Here is a 23152-nt window from a genome sequence, read left to right on the forward strand (position 1 = left end):
GCCACGTGCATTCGTCAGTGTGGTGGTCTCTTTAATTTTGTCTGTTAGTTTCTTAGAGTATTATTGTTTCTTTGGTGAAAGTTTTATTGTATGGTATTGAATCAATAGCTCAAAAATCTATTATTGCCGCACTTAAGTGGCAATTGGCTCAAGGAGCATCACAAACTTACCATTTTGTAGCTTTTTTGTTCAATTTTGATGTGTATAACCCCCGCCCGCTACATCCCTCAAGCCGGCTACTTTCTGTTGTCTGTATATTTTTTGCCACCCAGCTTCTAATTCCCAATCACCGCTACTGCACTGGTGACCAAATTACAATGGAAGATTGGGTGCTTTTGTATCTAATGTGCTTTATATTCTTAGATAAGAGAATTAAAAACTACTTGTGGTCGATTGTTGTTTGGTTTTGCGTTATGGGTATTAGATTTTTTGAAGAGTTTGGCTGATCAAAGTTGGTGAACTTGAAATAAGTTTTCAGAGGAAACTGACAAAGTTTCCCAGGTAAAACTGAATGTAAAGTTTCGAGATTTTTTTAGTCATGTTTGAAGCCGGCCCCGCGGTCTAATTTGCCTGCCTCTCACCCGGAGGGCCCAGGTTCGATTCCTGGCCAGGTCAGGCATTTTCACCCGGATATGAGAGGTGGTTCCAAGTTCACTCATTCTACGATTACCTTTAATTGAGGGGCTATCAAATGGTGAGGTGGCGATCTTGGTCTAGAAAACCAGGAATAACGGCCAAGAGGATTCGTCACACTGACCATGCGTCACCTCGTAATATGCAGCCCTTCGGATGGAGCAGCGGTCGCTCGGTAGGCGGAAGGCCCATTGAGGCTACAGTTTGGTTTGGTTTGGTTTAGGGGTGTTTGTAAGATTAAAAGAATACAAATTTCACGTTTTTTGATGTTTAGCCAAATTGTTGATGATTCAATCGGTCCCGGATTTTCAGTTTTCCCGTGTTGTACGTTATTTATTCATGGTCCCCCCTAAAAACAGAGAATCGAGGTTCCGCTGTATCTGCTGTATAAAGGATAGTTGGACTAGTTTTGAATTTCCCACAAGATCATCTTCAGTGGAAGCGTACGTGGCTCAGGCGGCAGCGCGCCGGCATCTCACTGCTGGATATCGTGGTTCAAATCCCGGTCCCTCCATATGAGATTTGTGCTAGAAAAAGTAGAGGTGGGACAGGTTTATCTCTGTGTACTCCGGTTTTCTCCTGTTGTCTTTCATTCCAGCAACTGTGTTGCACATGTGGATTTGGCTCTGTTTTATGGCCGGATGCCCTTGCTGACACCAATTCTATATAGAGGGATGTAATCACTAGCGCGTATTTCTGTGGTTGTTTGTAGTGTAGTGTGCTGTCTGAATGTGAAGAGGAAAGTGTTGGGACAAACACAAACACCCAGTCCCCGGATCAGAAGAATTAATCAAAAGCGATTAAAATTCCCAACCTGGCTGCGAATCAAACCTGTCCTTCTGAACCGAAGGCCTCAACGCTGACCATTCAGCCAATGAGTCGGACAAAATCTGAATCACTATCAGCTATAGCATCTAAATAATCCAAAACATCGGATTTACTTAGCCTAGAACTTGGACCAGCCATTAAAAAAGTTAGGCCTACTCATGGCATGGAAATCTAGTAACACGAAATGTTAAACTAAACTTCACCTGTGAGCAATAATAAATGTTGAATATAAACAAAATATAATAAATAATAAACTACTATTAAAATGGAAACAATAAAACGAAGGAAAACACGTACAGTATTTTGAAGCTTACAGAAGACTGAACTAGCAAGCAGCACACTTATACTCGCAATGCGGTAAACATACGTGTTTTGATAACTTCATTTGTTCGAAACAGATGAGCTTGGTGTCTATCTCTTGAGAAAAGTGTAAACTAAATCCAAAAGCTACTATTGGTGTCTTTTCCTGACATCTCGGAGTCCATTAAGGTACTAGGTACTAATACAGCCATCCGAACACAGAGCTGATGGATCGGCACGCTGAGGGTTTTAAGCGATACCACTCAAGCCGACAGATCGGCTCGCTCAGCTTATAAGAGTTAAAATAAGGTGTGCAAAAATAAAATTGAAAGTCTTAGGCGCAGAATTACATGAATAAATTTTGCATCGTAATACATAGCTAGCTGAAGCTCGTTTAGTGTAGAATTAAAATTACGCCACAGTCCTGGTAATGCATTCAGTGAGGTTACACTTCCTTAGGTTTTTTTTTGTTCTTTTTTGTTTTAACGTCGCACTGACACAGATAGGTCTTACGGCGACGATGGGATAGGAAAGGCCTAGGAGTTGGAAGGAAGCGGCCGTGGCGTTAACACGTTGAGTGCCGAACCGATTGTAGCACACACACTATTCCACTGGTGCCAGGCATGTTTTTGAATTGCATTCCGCTGGTGCCAAAACAATTGTACGCGTTGTAGTCTGTTTATATAATCTTGGGATGTATTTATATGATGTACTAAGTTAATTTTATCTCACCATACCATGGTCATGTGTGACGCCATATGGTGTCACATAAATTTTTAGGAAAGATAAAATATATGTGACGCCATATGGTGTCACATAAATTTTTAGGAAAGATAAAATATAGCGTGACGCCATATGGTGTCACAGAATTTTTTGTCATGGAATGTGCAATACGAATTTCAAATACGGGATATTTATTTGCTCATTCAAATTAACGCAATATCTATGAAAACCTAGTAAAATGCAAAACACGTACTTATATTACATTACATATTGTTGTGAACAGTTTTCTGATAACTCTAAACAATGAAAATATTCGTCTCGGCACGCCCGAGTTCTTGTTACTCGTAATTTTTCCAACCTTATTGGCATCGTTTTCAAACATCGTCCTTCGTACACTTGTTTCATGTGCTATTTTCATATTTACGTTTTGCACATCTGATCGGGAAGTTAAGGGGAACGCACTAACTATACGCTACCTGGCTGCTAGCGCAGCTCGACGCAGTCCGGTTGGTTCATGTCCGCTGCTTCGCTCATCCCTACCTCTCCGCCACACCCCGATACTCCCGCGGCACTTCTAATTTTATGACTATTTATTTGTTCAATTTTGGTGTTTAAACTTGGGCTGGGTACATGCAGTTTTCACCTTAGCATTCTACTGCCTCCCAGGAATATTCCTACCAAATTTCAAACGAATCCGAGTGTAACACATGTATGTGATCCCTCGTAAGATTATTACCAATATCTTCCATTTTTTTTTTTTACAATTTTGCACAACTGACCCTGAAGTTCGCCCTTCACGTAGTACCAATTTTACGCGCATAGATGTCACAGCTGATTATCTACGGTGCATCGCCTGAAACTCAACTGTGCCGCCATATGGCGTCACACCACGGTGGTCTTCAAATTTGAGATGGTGTGACGCCATATGGCGTTATGTTAATTATGGTACAGCCCCGGCATTTGCCTGGTGTGAAAATGGGGAAACCACGAAAACCATCTTCAAGGCTTCCGACATTGGGACTCGAACCAACTATGTCCCGATTACTGGATACTGGGCGCACTTAAGCGACTGCAGCTATCGAGCTTGGTGTTTGTGGTTTTAAACTGATGTAGAACAGAGTCGCATGGATGATTTTCGTCGTAAAATAAAGATTATGGAAACTGACTGTTGCTTAATTTAGAGTAGAATGTAACTAAGTGGCATTCCATTAGGGACATTTTGATGGGTTAGAAGGAAGTAAAAATTCGAATGAGGTTTTTCTTTCGAATCAAAGTTATGAATTTGTTCATCATCAGGACTGATCCCATCCTTAGTGACAACACTGCTTGCATGCTCCTGAGTACATCTTCACGTGAGTCATCACTGCATTTGATTCTCTTTCTGGTTTATATTGCATGGTTTCCAACATATTATCCGGTGAATCTGGATGTTCTAACAATTGTGAAATCTCACCCTAATGCTTACAATAACATACTCCCTTTGAAATTGTTTTAGTGACTTCTCACATGGTTCCATGGTCCAGGTGGTTATTTTTATATAATATAACACTTTAAAACACGTATTAAAACGTCAGCTGGTTTCTTTGGAAAAATCAAAGATACAATGTTTCTTGCTACTATTTGTTCTGTTTATGTTTACAATTGTAGCCCACTTTAATTAAAAAGTCAAATGATATACTTCTCTCTTTTTTTTCCTTTTTTTTTTGTTGGCGTTACGCCGCACCGACACAGATAGGACTTATTACGACGCTGGGATGGGAAAGGCCTAGGAATGGGAAGGAAGCGGCCGTGGCCTTAATTAAGGTACATCTCCAGCATTTGCCTGGTGTGAAAATGGGCAACCATGGAAAACCATCTTAAGGGCTGCCGACAGTGGGATTCGAATCCACTATCTCACAGATGCAAAACTGATATAATCCCTAAGTTAAAATCTTCACCTTATTGTTAATAATAATGTTATTTTGTTTTACGTCCTAACTATTCTTTTACGGTTTTCGGAGACGCCCACCTTATTGTTAGAACACTTTGTTTTTATAAGTGTTTTAAAATGCTTTAAAAATGTTGTATTACATGAACATTACCAAAAAACGTAATATAAAAATAAGGTTGTATACTGACTATGTTTTATGAACGGCTGAATGTTAGATCTTAAGATGAGGGGAATCATTCTTTATGACTATGAGGTAGAACGAATTAACATACCAGTTTCTATAAATCACTAAAAATTCTTAAAATCTACAACCTAATCCCTTCATTAAACAAACAAGTGAAATGAGCCTGTAATGTATCTAAAAAGTACAAGTAGGCACTTAAAAAACATATTCAACTTAAAAATCAATGTTATACTCACTTATTCAAATTCTTACATAATGCTAGCTGCCAACAATGTCATCCTTCTAGAGAGAACATGATCATTTGAACACTCAAAAGACAAAGTATGTAATGTAAACCAGGGCAAATATTAATAAACTTTAGCTCAGTGAGAGCAAATATAATTAGCAACAAGAACAGAAAATTACAGCAACTTATCTTATTATCCATTGTCAATTATACATTTTTTACAAAATGGCAATAACTTTTGACTTTTACAAGCCATATATTTAAAGATATAAACATGCACCCCCATACCATTTTAATACTAAATTAAATCAACTTTCTTAGAACAATTTTGAGTAACACATGCACCATTTGAAGATTAGGAAACTAGTATAGATAGGACAACACTATACACTTATTAAAAATCTTAATTCTCAAACATGCACCTCCTATAATAAAAGATACCCAGAGAATTGAAAGAAAATGGCAAGATCATCCTACCTCCCATTTGCCCGGGTGGTGGCCCTCTTGGAGGGGGGCCCTGGCCTGGAGGGGGTCCCTGCATTGGCGGTGGCTGACTGTGAGGAGGGAAGGCAGGTCCTCCAGGATGATGTGGCATACCTACAGTCCCCATACACACACACAGATGAGGATGAGTTGACAACATACTGACACATTATGTGAGAACATAAGAAGACCAATGAAATCACGAGTCAAGGAGAAATAGCTATAAACCCACCCGTACCTGGTCCTGGAGGCCTGTTCCACTCAGGGCGAGGCGGGGGACCGCGGGGATCCGGAGGCATGGCTCCAGGAGGAGGGCCTCGTGGAGGACCCTGTCCAGGGGGAGGCCCTTGGAATGGTTGCTAAATGCAAGCAAACAATCAGTAGGTATGAAACTCGAAACTCATAACAGTTTCAGAATCAATATCATTAACAACCATTTTGGTACCAATTGGAGCTGCAAGGTATGAAAATTACTTTTGAATATATGTGATAGCCAAATACCATCATTCTGATAAAAATCTGGTTTAACGTATTGAAACAAACTCCACAAGACTGTACTGTAAAGGTGATGAATTTTCAACTTGAGGAGAAATTTAAAACATTTACTTTTGGAGCACTACAGTAGAATACTGAATGTTTTCGAAAAATATTCAAATTATTATTTTCTGACTCCAACACTACACTCTGGAATTTTAACATTAATTGTATTTATATCTTTCCTGGTGTAATACTTGGCACTAAAATGGTTCTTCATTATCATCAATATCTTGTAAAACAATGCATACCATTCCTGGTGGTGGCCTTTGCTGTGGTCCTTGGGGATGAGGGCCCTGCGGGGGAGGCCCTGGCCTCGGCGGGCCTAGAAAAAGTGTGCGCCATAAGCATGTTATCTATCCCAAAGGGTAGGATGGGGATGGGGGAAAAGGGACAGAAGACTGGTTGAGGAACAAGGAGTCACTTAGCCATCAATCACACAGAAAAAAGGAGGAACTACAAGAAAATTACCAGCTAAAGAATCACCATTAAAACCAAATAACTTTCAATTAAGGCAAATAACACAGACCACCAAATTATTTTTCCATCTCCATACCAGAAACACTTATTCTATGACCAAACACCTGTGTATCGGTATTACAACATGTATTTACGAGATAAACAAACCGTTAACAAATACAACAATATTTGGTCTCAACACCGAAACCCACGCTATCACTAAATGCACCCATTAATTACAGTATGCAAATCACAATTTACCTGAATATAAATATTACTCTTTAATATCCACAACAAACCTACATATTATTTCTCCAAAATATTTTGTACTAGGGACACAACATATTTAGTTATACATGACAACATATTGTCAAATCTAATCTACTTGGCCATCATTGAAAAATGTAATTTACCGCAAGTGGTAATATTTGTATGTAGCACAAAATATCGGAATGATCTATACTTCATCCCTTCATTTTCATAATTCACTATTTATGAATCCAACCCAATGATTTTGCAGTGGGATTATAGTTGAAGAGGAAAAACAAAGTATCACACCAACAATCTTTATGAAATTAATATGCTGGTTCAAATACAACCTCCAAATTTCCATTACAAAATACAAGCATAAATCATGTTTCGAAACAAGTATCAAGAAAATAATATAAGCCATAATTTTCCAAGATTACCCAGTAACTATACAATGAATAATTTACACATTCTCAACACAACTCTACCAAAAGTGTCATGAATGTAGGTAGTTTCTGCCATGTGACATATGTCAGTTAAAAGTTGATTTTTCTACGTTTTTACAAGTCAAAGAAAGAGAGAGAGAAATTGACAATGATGCATATAAATTAATCAGCCAAACAATATTTCTAACATAGACTGCATTAGCTTAGTATTTACAGATAAAACACGCCACTACTATATGAATATTTGTCTAATAAATTTGCAAGAAGGTGTTTGTTATTAGATTAATTAAAGTCCTCGAATAAAAGGTCATGGTTAACTTAAAATACTGAAATGATTCTCTATTTCTGAGCATTTGAACAATAAGCATACCAAATTCAATTGCTTTAACTTTGTAAATTCCATTAAGTATGTAAATAGCAGAACTCTCTCTCTCCATCTCACTTTCTTCAATCTCGTTCCTTTCACATGCTCGTCACTCAAATTCATAAATATTCCCAGAAATTTTAGCAATGACTTACTTACATTCCCAGAACTACTACTTCAAAACCCTCATTTGCAGCGACAGCCACGGTAGGTAGCTCTCTATTCCTAGAAGCCTAAAGATCTGTAGTCAAACAGATACTGGAACCCGACATTGTAACATATTTTGATGAACATGTGTCATATGCTGCTCGAATGAGAGATAACGAAACAGTCTTTCACCAGGCAAAAAGTAAGCAGGATTTAATCCAGTATTTATTTATTTGTTACTTTTTATGTCATACCAAGGGTGGTAGGATAAGACAGGACTAAGAAGGCAGTGATTGTGGCTGAATTAAGGTACAGTAAAAGCATCAGCCTAGAGTCAAGGAGGGAAACCATGAGAAACCACCTTCAGGGCTGCTGATAGAGGGGTTCAAAGTCACAATCACCCAAATGCAGACTAACAGCTATGCGTAGCCAACTCACTGTAAATTCAGTACAAAAGGCATAAAATCTCTGTATTTTGCCATTGAAAAAGGCTGGAAATCTACTGTTAACAACTGTGGAAGTAGCTTGTACAGCTTCTCTGTCTGTATTTCACTTATTTATTTTTGTACTAGTAAAAAACGAAATGATGGCCGTTTGTTTACTTATGTTACTTTTTATGTCACACACAGACTGGTCTTATGGGATAGCACACCACTAGGAAGGCAACGATCTAACCTCTATGAAGGTACAGCTCCAGCATTTGCCTGGTGCGAAAATTAGAAACTACGGGAAACAATCTTCATGGCTAGCGATAGAGGGATCGAACCTACCATCCTCAAAATGCAAGCTAACAGTTATGTGTAGTACAAATCCATTACAAAAGACTACCTTCGTCTTTTGCCATTGAAAAAGGCTCAAAATCAGCTGTTAACAACTGAAGTAACTTGTCCAGCTTCTCTTCCGTACATCACTCATTTTCTTTTCTACTTGTAAGGAAAAAAATGGTGATAGCCAGGTTGAGTAGCCCAGGCAGTAGAGGGGTCATGGTAGAGCGCTGGGCTCCTGATCACAAGCATGCAGGATCGATCACAGTCAGTATGGTCATATTCAAAAGTTGCTCAAGTACGAATTTTAAGATTTTTAAAATTATCTTCTATAATAATAATAATAATAATAATAATAATAATAATAATAATAATAATAATAGAATGGGCACTTTGTTTCAGAACTTCTTTTTTCCTTCCCCAAATTAGGAAGTTTCTCTCCAACTGAGCTTTTTCCCTAAAAAATCACATTGGTCAAATTCAGTTATATGGTCTGCGACAGTGAATAACATCAGAGAAGACTTTCTCCCCTTATTGTCCACAACACATTGTGAAACCCAAAATACAAAGTTGAAAGACCACGCAGAACTGTTTCGAGAAACTATGCTACTGTATGTATTACCACCAACAAGCCTAGTACAACGTACTTCAAATAACTGAGGAATATTTGTAACCTACCAACAAGTACAGTAAAATACCAGTATAACAAAATTTTGGGGACCTCAGAATTTAATTTCTTATAATGAAATTTTGTTATACTGAAATAAATCAATTCTTAAGAAGTCGCCCCTTGCTACCCTGTGGAAGAATCTACGTTATTTCAACACGAAATTACACATGAAAACCTTAATACTGTATTTATTAAATGAGAGAAAAATTAAGACACACATATATATATATACATGTAGAAATGATATAAAATACAAGTACTCGCAAGAAGTTCTCAACATCTCAAAGTTGACCCTGTACCAGTACGTTATGTCCTTGACTTTATATTCTAAAAAAGTCTGATTTTCATCTGAACACCCCCAGCACAAATGAATATTCAAGGCAGTCAGCAACCTAACACAGATTCTGGCACATCACTTCATGACAGAAGAAAATCGTGAATACTACATGCCATGTTTGTTGCCTGCACAAGAGTCAAACACTGTTGAACACTTTGAGGCAAATATTCCTCTTCCCCCTCATCACATGGATTCTTATCACTTACAATATCTATTGTTTTAGAAATCGTTATGCTGGAATACATGTCTGATGTTATTTTCCTCTAATTCAAAATCCTTGGTTCTGTTGCAAAATTCAATTATGTTGTTGAGTACTGCTATCGAAGTAAACTTAAAATGTATCTTTGAAAACATTGTATAAACTTTGCCATCATATAGGTCGGACTATTTCTTAAATTTACTATTGAACTTATGGATGTGCTTATGTTATGAATAATGTAGTTTTAGTATTCTTTTATGACATTTAAAATTTACAGTAAAACCTTGTTAAGACGTTTCTACAGGGGACAACAAAAAAGAACGTGTTAAGCAAGAATACATCTGAATATAAAAATAGAAACGATCCAACAAGGATATAGAAACACTAAATACAACTTTTTCTGACATGAGGGCATTTTACGTCACGTATCCGCAGGTACAGCGTAAACCATATCCACCCTACCTAAAGATGAGAGGAAAGTATTATTAAAAGGTGTGAAAAACATGAGAGAACAAATATGAAAACCTTTCCTGATGGGGCTCATAAAATAACAAGTGCACTGAAAGTTGTGCAAAACACCAACGCCCGGTTTCTTCAACTGTATGTTAAATTTTAAAAAACAAATGTTAACTAACAATTGTTATTCATTTTTAACACTTTGTTTAAAAGTGCCCTGTTTCACGAACACATTTCCAACATTTGTTACGAAACAATTGTTAAAGACAAATTAACACATTTCAGTGAGATTTCTGAACGTGTTTGGCAGTGAGCGTCTTTTGTTTCTTTACATAAAGTCCTCCTAGTAGTGTGTTAAAATAGTATCTTGTCATACAGCCACATGGTTGACATTATTTTAGGTTATGGTTAACGGAGACCAGTAAAACGTAAACATGTTAAGAGGAACAAAAGCGTTATGATGAATGCAAGTTTTTATTTCATTTAATTTTAATTTAAAATTATGCGAATGTGCTTAAAAATTGAAAGAACGGACTGTTATATTACAACATCCGATGTAGCCTATTCTTATATTCTTATCACCGAGAAAATGTGATAATTGATGTGTTTTGCATGTTTTTCTGGCATTATTTTATAGCGGGGAAAATAATGTAATGCCTTGTTAATGCTGCAGTGGCTGCAGGAATTCTTTGCAGGATTCTACACACTTTTTCTTGCACTCGTGAACATAGTCACCTACATTAACATGAAAAGTGCCTCAAGCATAATATCTAACAAGTAGAGGCAGACCCTGTGGTCAACCGATTTCACCGAGCTTCAATGTACCTGTGGGGATACATTAACCGGTAACTTGTGTATAAGGGTTTAAGTCAACACGCTTTCGTTTTCGAAAAAAAGAGGTCAGATGTCATTGCACAGAATCCGCTTCGGACAAAGTGGAGGTGGTAGAACACTAAAAAGCGAACAAATTTTACTTAAACATGTCAGGTCCGCAACCTAATAATTTCTGAAAAATTGATAAATCCCCGATTCCAATGCAAGGCATATATACTTGGGAGTTACATCACAGCGGAACGGAGTGGTGGCCAAGTGGTCACCGTACTTGTCTGTAAACCTCGTAGACGCGAATTCGAGTCTCATCGCAGCTATCATTTTTGAACAAAATAAATTAAAATGTCCGCCTCTGTGGTGTAGTGGTTAGTGTGATTAGCTGCCACCCCTGGAGGCCCAGGGTCGATTCCCGGCTCTGCCACGAAATTTGAAAAGAGGTACGAGGGCTGGAATGGGGTCCACTCAGCCTCGGGATGTCAACTGATTAGAGGTGGGTTCGATTCCCACCTCAGCCATCCTCAAAGTGGTTTTCCGTGGTTTCCCACTTCTCCTCCTAACTTAAGGCCACGGCCGCTTCCTTCCCTCATCCTTGTCTATCCCTTCCAATCTTCCCATCCCCCAGCAAGGCCCCTGTTCAGCATAGCAGGTGAGGCCGCCTGGACGAGGTACTGGTCATCCTACCCAGTTGTATCCCCGACCCAGAGTCTGAAGCTCCAGTACACTGCCCTTAAGGCGGTAGAGGAGGTATCACTCGCTGAGTCCGAAGGAAAACCGACCCTGGAGGGTAAACAGATGGAGAAGAACAAGAAGATTAAATTAATGTTTGATGGATGTCAAGATATAAATTGGAACAAAAATATTACGCACGCAAAGTGCAGTGCAGTTTATTTTCTACCTGAAATTAATATAGGCCTAAATGTTCTCACAGTTACTGCTGGATCTCTTTCTATATATATATTAATTTGAGGTAGAAAATAAAGTTCCACTGCAATTTGATTATTCATTTTATTCACATTTTACCTTCATATTCACTGAAACAATGATTTAATATGTATAAAAAAAGTATGTCTATGGCGGGACTGGAACTCAAGTCGTCGAAGTTCAGAGACAAGTACGATGATCACTCGGCCACTGGTTCAGCTGTCGAGATTGCAACTGTTGAAGCATATAGGTGTTGCATTAGAATCGGGTGGATTCATAAATTTTTCAGAAATTATTAGGTTGCAGACCTGACAAGTTTGAGTAAAATGTGTTCGCATTTTAGTGTTCTATCACCTCCATGTGGTCCGAAGTGGATCCTGCCTCATGATATTTGTCCTCACTGTTGGAAACTCTAACCTATTTTCAATATCATCTAGTATTTGTTCATTATGACTTTGGTAATTAGCAATATATCTTCTGAGAACTATAGAAAGTAGTTATTTCTTAGTATGGGTCATCCCCTGTCTTCTTCAGTTTATAAATCATCTTCATACAGCAGTAAAGCTTCAAACTTACGTCTTCTACATGCCTCCATTTTGAAATTTGAGCAGTTGTTAAGAGGTTTAACACAGGGCTGCTGCCAGGTTAATTTAACACATGGATTAACAATTTGTTAGAGTTAACAATCCTTGATGAGACGACCATTTTGTTAAATTATGTGTTAAGTCTCCTTAACAGCAGAGTTAACACCTAACATTTGTTGAAGAAACCGGGCCCAAATATGAAAACATGTGCGTGGAGGCCAATAACAATATCAAAGTATTATTGCAGATCACACTCTTTCTAAAACAAATGTTGGTAGAAGCCTTTTATTTCAGAGCAGGGGGTTATTAAACATTATTCCCTGGTCACACTCTTTGACAATGAATTTGAGGTTACGCTCAACCATGAGCGAGAGGCAGGAATGACTTTGGCCTCCATTTTGAATCAAACAAAACTTCGACCAACTTAAGGAATTGAGTCGAAACTCGAAGGTGCGAGTTCAACATCTGTGACCTCTGCGATCTTGAAGATGCGGGCGCCGAGTCATTTTCTTACAGATTTTAATTTTGTCTTCATTAGTGAGGAATTTTACACTTTGAAGGGCTGATTTCTCCTTACCTTCCTCCTTTCTCCACTTCCCGAAGTATTTTAGGTTTTTCTTTTCAAGAAAACTGCTCTTGCTTCTTTTGATCCATATTGGCGAAAGAGTTAACAGGCACACTAATACATACATTGCTTCACGAACGAAAGATAAACAATGCATGCGTCATGAGACGTGAATTAAAAAAATGCCGTACTGAAGGTAGAGATGTGAAACTGTAACGTTCATTGGTTGACTAATTTAAATTTTTTCTTTGCTTTTAGGCCATCTGAGGACCATGCGGCTTGTGTTCTAGCTGTATTTTTGTCGTCGTCGGCCTCTTTTGGCATACGCGATTGTGTTCTTAGCGGCCTCTTGAGCCTTCCTGTTGCATTTTATGTATAAGGAATTAATCCTACATAATGACGTTCAGTATTGGTACACCAAAACTGAATAAGATAATCTTCTCGTGCTGTTGGGTAGGAAACCCGCTCGTCAGAATACTAATGTATTTGCTTACCTTCTTCTGATTTGTAATCGGGTAGTTTCACTTGTGTGTTGTATAGTGTGTGCCGTCTGGTATTAGCTGTATAGAGACATGTGCGAAATACACAGCGATTAAAAACGGATGAATTTCAATTATACTTTGAAGGAAAAAGATATGAAATATAAGCAAAAAGGCTACATTTTAATTTATTATACTGAAAGTTTGAAATTTGTTACAATGAAATATTTTAACACACATTAAATAGGGAAAAGGGAAGGGGCCTAAAATTAATTTCGCTATCCTGAACATTTCGTTAAACTGGCGTTCGTTAAAATGGCATTTTACTGTAAAAGAGTAGGAATGTTAGTACTGTCTCTATGTTGTTACAAAATTATCACTTATGCCTGCAGAGAAGTGAAGCAAGCGACTATGGTTCCTTCTGGAGCCTAACATCCATTAACCAATTAGAAACTCCCTACCCTTCCCTTGTTTTCCCTGAGACAGTTACTGTAGTATTAGGGTCTCCCGTGGAACACATTATTTCTAGAACAGCTTCATGTGATGGAACGGGATACATCATATTAGGATATTTAACTTCCACTTCTAGTACAAGATAACCATGCCCTCTTGACTCTAAACACAAGAGAAAAATGGGTGAGGCAACCCTATGATACAGGAAGCAAACACCTTTCCAGTTCCCAGGCCATGAGAAAATAAAAGATAAAAAATTAACATTTAATTATTTTTAAAAATTACAATTTGATATGGAAACAATCATGAAGGAAATTCCGTCAGTTCAACAAAATAATTAGACAAGAGCAGAGGTCTTTTCTTTGAAAGCGATTTAAAATAATAATGCTACTGGATTTTACATCCCTCTTCACAGCTTTTCTAAGATGCTGAAATGCTGGAATTTTGTCCAATGGGAGTTCTTTTACAAGCCAGTAAATCTACTATCATGGGACAGGCATATTCTGATCACCTTCAAATAGCAAGAGAATTGGCCAATATAAAACAGGCCAACTTGGGCTGAGAAGGCCAGTGCCTCCATCGTTTAAGCCACTCACCCCAGCCACAAGTGGTTTAAAGTTGCACTTACTGTGATAGATTTTTGAGGATGATAGTAAAGGACTAGGACCAGGAAGAAAGCAGCCATAGCCTTAACAGTATAGCCCCAACACTAGCCTCATGTCAAAACGACGAATATGGAAAACTTGTTGCGGTGCCCAGTTAAAACTCTGCGTGCCTCATGGGATCCTCCTGGAACTCCCTGAACGGCATGAGGGTGCTTCAAGGCTGAACATAGATGGTTTGACCACAGAACGACTGAATAGGCATCGTTTGATAGCAGTGCCAGGCTGATAGGTGTTCATCTACACTCAAAAAACTTTTTGGGAACTTTTATTATTTCAACAGTCGAATCTATACTCACTGAACTCTCAGCCGTGGGAGTCAGGCATCCACAGATAGAGTATGAACTAGTGTTCTTTCATGGACGTGTTCTAGTAAACATCCAAGTACTACATTTAAACAAGTCATTAGTTCTCCTTGTAAACGAGTAGCCCATTTACAAAACCAGCTATGCATAAAATTACGAAAATGAGATAATGGTATCCCATGTTGCTTTATGATGCTGGCTTTAGCTTTAGCTATGTTTCAGGTTCCTAAACAAGCTATAATAGGCTTAAAGTTGACCTCAAATGGCAAACGGTTGCAAAACCTACTACATGCATGGCATGTACGGATGCAAAGCCTACTAAATTCACAGGCCAATGTTAATGTTTACAAAACCTGCTACATGGCTATTAACTAACATGGCTGTCCTTCGGGTAGAGTTGCAAAACCTGCTATTTTCCTTTCCATAAGAACAGCATTGTACTCCTCTTTGTCAAAGAAGTTAATGATAACATGCTTATTTCTAATGTAGATAGTTAGGTGAGCTGTACTGCATAATGTAGAGATTCAGCTGTGAAATTCTGCTTGCAATTGTTTCCCTCACTCACCAATTCATCTGAGTTCATTGTTGTGGATGCAGCCTACAAGTTGACAGAGAAGCCTAGGAGAAGATGCCCCTGCCAAGGATTGGAAAGTGTGTTCAGATGACATTCTTAAAAAACCCTGGACAATGGCATTTTCAATTTCAGAAAGCAAAGAGATTAACAGCCACAAGAAGCAAAATCAATAAATCTCTCCTAGTTTGAGGAGAACCACTGTACAATTGTGACATTGGTGAAGCAAACAGTTTGTGCAGGAAACGGGGTTGTGAAATAAGCTAAGAATTCGGCCCTAAGAGACTTCTTGTCCTTCAGTTTGGGTAAGCACGAGGCAGTAATCCAGATTTGGAATTCTATGTCAATGTCTTTGCATAACTGGACCCTGATGAAGATGAGACCGACATAGCCCCGTATTTGGATGTACTCTGATAGTACATTAACACACTCAAAACTATTCTAAACTGTGTATGTCTTTTACGTTGTAATATACTATCACACGTTGCACACCTCTCTATCGAATGCACTAGAAGGAAATGTCTAACTTTTCAGCAGATTAAGTTACGGAAATGAGACATATATCATCGTGTAACTCATGTTCTAAATGTAAACATATGATAATTTCAATAAAATCCATCACGGCATTCAAGAGATATAAGCACATTTCCCATCTGTGACGTAGCAAGCAGCCTTGAGTCATACGGGATATAAGCAGCAGGCCAGAAAACACAGCAGTTCAGTTCGCATCCTTCACAGCTGGCTAGCATGTCACGCTGCACACGACGAGTCGAACTCAGTATTCCTACTGCCGGACATCATGATACTTAGAAAATTTCGATGGCAAGTTGACACTTAGTTTCTGTGAATACCAGTGAGTAATTTATAAATTGTGGGACTTGCAATTCGTCAGGGTAACATCAAAGTCATGAAGACTTGTAATATTTCACCGATATTTGAACTTGACAAATATCTTAGTTTCCGTGTGAATAACCCTAACCAACTTAAAGTTAGCACGGCTACTTCAGATTGTAAGGATCTTGGACTGTTTCAACTGCGAATATTGTGAGTGTAGGTCGCAACACATTAACTATTTTAAGTATTGTCAGAGCCTAGACACAGACTGTACCATTTAAAACAACGCGTGTGTATAGACTGTATAGTAAACTTCGTAATTCAGTGAAGTATAGGACTTATACATGAATAATAGCAGAACTGTGTTAGTGAGAATTAACATTACGAGATATCATGAGAGAGAGCCATTTATTTATTTATTTGCTGTGAAGGTGAGCCATAATAAACTGTGCTTCAAATGGAAGTTATTCTGACTATACGAACTGTGTGCAGTAAGTGTCTAAATGAACTGTGCAGTGAAGTGTATTTCTCATTATCGTGATTTACGATAATAGACAGTGCTCCGACGTATTTCTCATCGAGTGAATGGTGATTTTTTATGAAACAGTCATCACTTCTAACAGTGCAAAATCAAATGGTGCACATTTTCAACCTAGTCAGTTGGACTTTCTCGTGTTAAAGCCACTCTTTAACACGAGAAATCCTGACTCAAGACGACGGAGAACGACAGAGATCGGCGTAGAACGACGGAGATCAGCATAGAACGACGGAGATCGACAGTGATTTGGTACTACGAGGAATAGTTCCAGGGATGTGGTAATATGGAACATCTTGATGTCTGCTGACAGCTGAGTTCCAGATTGCTGTTTGCAGAGCAGTATTCAACTGTTCGAACTCAACGAGAAGGCGTATATCAGGTGATGTCAGTGCCTTTTCCATTCATTTCTGACTTTGAGCAGAACTTTTACAAACAGTGTCATTACTGGCATAGAACATTAAAAGTTCACTTAATTAATATTTTACTTGGAAGACAGACTTTCAAATAACAGTGTGCTCTCGTATATTCTCATTCATTGGAACTTTGTGTTCTCAAGAAGGAATTACCAAATTTACTTTATTGAATTCATGTAGAAAGTGTCATTTGAAAGCGCAAGTGCCAACAGTAAGACTTTAGGATTTCTTATTTACTTTTTTAATTTATGCCATGAAAGTTATAATGGACATAACAGATTGAGAGATATTATTTAGTTGAATTTCACTTGAATTTCGATATTCTGTTGTGGAAATTGGAATTTATTTTCTATTAAAAATTTTATGATTCGGAGACATAATAGGGTGGCCTTCAAAAAAACCGACTGAATAAAGGAAAGAAAGATATAATATCTATTATTTCGCTTTGTGATCCTCCCTCTCTGTACCATCTCCTAAGGACTAGGCACCCCTCAGAAAGACCTCATGCTCTTTAAAATCAACCTTTCCTGGTACAATATGTATATTAAAATGAGAAGTGCAACATTATGTAGCATGTAGATCTACTTTCTTTAGCTTCTTTGAACTTTGATATTAAATTGAAATTAATATTATATGTGTAATTGTTAAGTCCATATATAATTCCATATTTCAATAAACATAACTATATATATGTACATATTTCAATAATTATTAGTACATATAAATCCATTCCCTGGTGATGAGTGCCATCCAGGACATCATGCTAACCTTGTGGAGAACTGGTGTGTTGGGAAGAACAACTCGCAGTCAACCCGAGCAAGATAACACTGGTCCCTTTCACAAAAAGGCAGAAATTAGAGGGGACGACAACACTGAAGCTCTCTGGCCAAGAAATCTATATGGAAGAACAAGTGTTACAATTCGGTGTAATATTAGATAAAAAGCTAACCTGGAATCCTCACAAACAAAGAAACATAACCCGAGCTAAGAACCTATTGCATGCAAGAGGGCAGTCGGGACAACATGGGGTCTAAAGCCAGCAATGGTAATGTGGATATTCACAATGATCATTAGATCACTGATGACCTATGCAGCAATCATTTGGTGAATGAAACTAAGGCAACGAAAAGTCAGTAGCAAACTAAAAGAATGGCATGCATATCCATAACTGGGGCAATTAAACTATGCCGACAGAAGCCTTGAATACCCTACTAGATCCCCCTCCATTAAGTAACTTTATATAGAGGGACAGGCTAGAATGGGCTCATATACATTGGAGCAAAATGGATGCTGGAACGCTCAAAGGCCCAATCTTGGACACTGTAAAATTAACAGAGTAATAACAGGGGGAAGTTTTACACATGCCAGCTGATCAAGAAGTTAGTATAAATAACCACCTAATCGATACTTTATTATTGCCTCAGGCAAAATTGAATACAAATTAGCACTTACAGAACATGTTTCGACCACTTAGTGGTCCTCTTCAGCTGTATAAAGAAAGAATTGAAAAGAAAAAACATTAGGACAATAAGCACAAATAATAAAAGTTCTTTGCAGACTCCTTTGTTAAAAAATGGAGGTCATCAAAACAGGAAATCTTGCCTCTCGTTCTTGTTTGGAAAAGATGTTTATTCTGCGCTGTCTAGAGGGTCTGTCTATGAGCACGACCTGGTGAAGTAACGATGTGACACAGTCTGACAGTTCATGCAAAGCTCTGGAGAGATGGAAAGTAGAGTTGGTGTTTTTTTTTTTTTTTTTTTTTTTTTTTGCTAGGGGCTTTACGTCGCACCGACACAGATAGGTCTTATGGCGACGATGGGATAGGAAAGGCCTAGGAGTTGGAAGGAAGCGGCCGTGGCCTTAATTAAGGTACAGCCCCAGCATTTGCCTGGTGTGAAAATGGGAAACCACGGAAAACCATCTTCAGGGCTGCCGATAGTGGGATTCGAACCTACTATCTCCCGGATGCAAGCTCACAGCCGCGCGCCTCTACGCGCACGGCCAACTCGCCCGGTAAGTAGAGTTTTGTCGTCATCTAAAATATCATGTGAGGTAGGAGGGAGATTGGGCTGTGCTTCTGCGATGTCGTGTTTGATTATATCTCTTGTTCGTCTTGTCTGTTTTATGTCTATCCATTCTAAGTATTTACTAATATTCTCGTATAAGATGTTTTTTTGCTCGTTTTCGTTAAGATTCTCTTCACAGTTTTCTAATTCATCAAGAACGATGTGGATGTTTTCCAGGTTGTTCATTAGATTTCCTTTATTTATCATACAGTTAATTTGAAGGTCCTGTCTGATATTGGTGAATTTGTGGTTGGACTCTTTCATATGGGATCCCATGGCAGAGAATCTTTTGTATTTTTCAGCACTGACGTGTTCTTGATATCTAAATAAGAAGTTCCTTCCAGATTGTCCCACGTAAGTTTTTTTACATTGAGTACAAGTTAGCTTATAAATACCAGATTCCTGGAATTCGTCATCTTTAAGTTTATTAGCTTTATTGTGACTAAAGAACATATGTTTCATGTTGTTGTTGGTTGAGAAGGCTACTTTGGTGTTGTGTTTCTTGAATAAGTTGGTGTTTTCGTAAATCTTCGGGTTATTAAAGGTGAATTTGACATATCCTTTTTTTCTTTTTCTGAATGCTGTTTAATTTGTTGATGGTATTTGCATTTAGTAATGATTTTATTGATGAATTTCAAACTGAAACCGTAATGTAGAGCTTGTTGACGAATGAGATAGTTCCTTCTTTCTGTCTGTTTCTGTTAGCGGAATTTCAAAGGCTCTGTTACGAAACTATAATAAGCAGATTTCTTTTGTGAGATAGGAGGTAGAGAATCACTTTTGATTGTGGTCAGTGTTAAAGTGGGTTTCCTGTATATTTTAAATTGGAAATGGTTGTCTTTCCGAATTGTTTGGATATCTAGAAAATTGAGTATGCCTTTCTCTTCTTCTTCAGCTGTAAACTTTATGTTTGGGTCTAAATTATTCAAAGTATCTAGAATACTGTGACTGTCATTGATTTCCTTATTAATTATGGCACAGGTATCATCAACATATCGAAGCCAGAGATCAAGTCCTTTAATGTGGCCTACTATCTGAGTGCGTTCCAAATAGTCGAGGTATATGTTACCTAAAATATATTTTAATATTAAAAGAAAAGAAATTGCGGTTCAAAACAAATTCCAAGATAGTTATAAAGTTTTCTATTTCGGGTATACTGATACGTTTGTGAACTAATAAATTCGTCTTTATAATCTCAATGGTGTTTATAATAGGGATGTTCGTGTACATGTCCTTGATGTCGACGGAAATTATTACATGAGATGAAGTTAACTTGAAATCTTTAATAGCCATGCAGAACTCTTTGGAGTTTTTTATCAAAGATTTGGTATAAAATTCGTAGTTTTGGGTCAAGAACTTATGAATAAACTGGGATATTCTGTATGTGGGGCTTCTCCGAAAATCAATTATAGGCCTCAGAGGTGCATCCTTTTTATGTAATTTAGGCATGGCTCTTGCTTTAGGAAGTCCTGGATTCATATTAATGAGTTTTTGAATTTCTTGGTCGTTAAAAAGGAAGGAGCTTTGCTTCAGTATCCCTTTCAAACTCTTTTGAATTTTTAGGGTGGGGTCTTTCTCACTTACCTTAAATTTGTTGTTAGTGAAAAAAGTTTCCGTTCTATTGATGTATTTGGTTTCATTTAATGTTACCACTGTTCCACCTTTATCAGCTTTCGTTATAACTACGTCACTTTGTCTAATTTTACGCTGAAGATCCTTCTCGATCTTAAGTGTTTGTGGAATTGGTCAGTAATCCTTTAATTACGGAGGGAATTCTTTTCTTTGCTTCGTACTGTACGTAATTCTGAATGTCGACTGGAAGGGTTTGTACGGCCGTTTCTGTTAAAGTTTGTATTAATACTTGTCTGTTATCGAAACTATGCCAATTGTGATTAGGCCCTTTGCTTAATAATTGTAGTTCTTGTTCTGTAAATGTCGTGTTCAACATGTTCATGACAGGGGGGGAAGTAATTTTTCACAATTAAAAGAAGATTTAGGTTGATGCTTATTTAGATTTGTTGGGGCATTGTTTTTTAGGTTTTCTAACTTCTTATTCAAAGTTGTACGAACACGAAAACAACGAGCAAAAAAACATCTTATACGAGAATATTAGTAAATACTTGGAATGGATAGACATAAAACAGACAAGACGAACAAGAGATATAATCAAACACGACATCGCAGAAGCACAGCCCAATCTCCCTCCTACCTCACATGATATTTTAGATGACGACAAAACTCTACTTCCCTTCTCTCCAGAGCTTTGCATGAACTGTCAGACTGTGTCACATCGTTATTTTACCAGGTCGTGCTCAAAGACAGACCCTCTAGAAAGCGCAGAATAAACATCTTTTCCAAACAAGAACGAAAGGCAAGATGTCCTGTTTTGATGACCTCCATTTTTTTAACAAAGGAGTCTGCAAAGAACTTTTATTATTTGTGCTTACTGTCCTAATGTTTTTTCTTCTCAATTCTTTCTTTATACAGCTGAAGAGGACCACTAAGTGATCGAAACATGTCCTGTAAGTGCTAATTTATATTCAATTTTGCCTGAGGCAATAATAAAGTATCGATTAGGTGGTTATTTATACTAACTTCTTGATTATACTCATCGATACCGTCATGAAATGGACAACTTGTAACATGCCAGCTGATCAAATTATTTCAAAGTATATCTTTGAGAAAACATTTGTGACCCAAATAACAAAAGAGGAAGACTGGAACATTAACAGATGGAAAACTGGTAAGGAAGATGTGTGGTCGACAGATGGCTCAAGGATTGAGATGGGAACAGGAGTAGGGATCAACGGGGAAAGACCTAAGAGATCAATCCAAATGAGTCTCGGCAGACACACTACAGTTTTCCAAGCTGAAGTGATAGCCATCATTACATGCCTTGAGGAAAACCTGAAAATAAACTACAGAGATAAGAACATTTTCATATTTACAGATAGCCAAGCATTCAGAGAAATGAATTTCATTGTATGGGTCCGTATTGAACTTTGATTAAATCAAATAAAATAGCAAAAGTTATTCGAGGTCGATACTAAAAAGGAACTTTTTTAAAGAGGCCCCATGAATAAAGGAAGAAGAAAAGAAATCTGTTTGGGTAATACGGTACTATGGAAGAAGAATTGCGGCATGTTCGAATAATGCATTTAATAAAGTAATTGGTGTGAAATAACAAACACAGCATTTTATTGAAACGATCTTATTTCGTATGTATAGAATTCGACTAGGATGTATTAAAGATGCAAGAAAAATCTGCAAGAACTCCCCCAAAAAGGAAAGCAACGTTATCACCTCTATAAAGATCAGTACAGCTGAAATGGAAGGAAATTTCATTATTAGCCTAATCTAACCTTGTCTCGTCACGAATTTGGTACGGTTTGCAGACTTAGCCTTTGGGTATTTTTAATTACTTATGGCGTAAATGCATGTAATATATTTACATGTGTGAATTATAACAGCATGGTTTCACTTCAGACCAACAAGTAATTGCAAATTTCAAGAAGGGACCTGTATTATTTACACCAGGCAAACACCAAAGAATACGGTCATAGTAATGCGTATATGAAAAAAGGAAAAATATAGAACAGTAAATTGAGTGAGGGTGTTTATCTCCCAAATTCCTCACTGAGCTTGAAAACGGACTTAATTATGTATATTTTAATTGATCATTTACTTAGATAAGGGGACCTCCATCACTGATACCTATGTTGAGGTTAGTTTGTTGCTGGTTATGTCTCATGATAACAGTATGTAACTAGTGAAGTTGGCAGCAGCAATGAGCCATTAACAAAAAGATAATAGGGCAGCAACAGTTGCATTTTAGTGTATATACTTACGTGTTGAGTACTATAGCCTCAGTATGATCAATCTTATACCATTGCAAAGATCAGCCTTATTAACATCGGAACATGGCGGTTGAAGACATTACCTTGTTCATATCTTGGGGGGGAAATATCCACTTTGGAGGAAAAAAAAAAAGCACTCAC

General features: G+C 37.8%; 1 protein-coding gene across 2 annotated transcripts in view; it reads right to left on the minus strand.

Moving 5' to 3' along the window:
* Cpsf6 (cleavage and polyadenylation specificity factor subunit 6) overlaps window positions 1-23152 on the minus strand; it is a 383523-nt gene that overhangs the window by 270541 nt on the left and 89830 nt on the right. For both annotated transcript variants that reach the window (XM_067143420.2, XM_067143419.2), the window contains exons 5-7: window positions 6093-6166; window positions 5546-5666; window positions 5302-5421 (exon numbers count right to left, since the gene is read on the minus strand). In XM_067143420.2, coding sequence (XP_066999521.1) covers window positions 5302-5421; window positions 5546-5666; window positions 6093-6166 — 315 coding nt within the window. The remainder of the gene's footprint in view (window positions 1-5301; window positions 5422-5545; window positions 5667-6092; window positions 6167-23152) is intronic.

The sequence above is a fragment of the Anabrus simplex genome, chromosome 3, assembly GCF_040414725.1.
Source record: "Anabrus simplex isolate iqAnaSimp1 chromosome 3, ASM4041472v1, whole genome shotgun sequence".
NCBI lineage: Eukaryota > Metazoa > Arthropoda > Insecta > Orthoptera > Tettigoniidae > Anabrus > Anabrus simplex.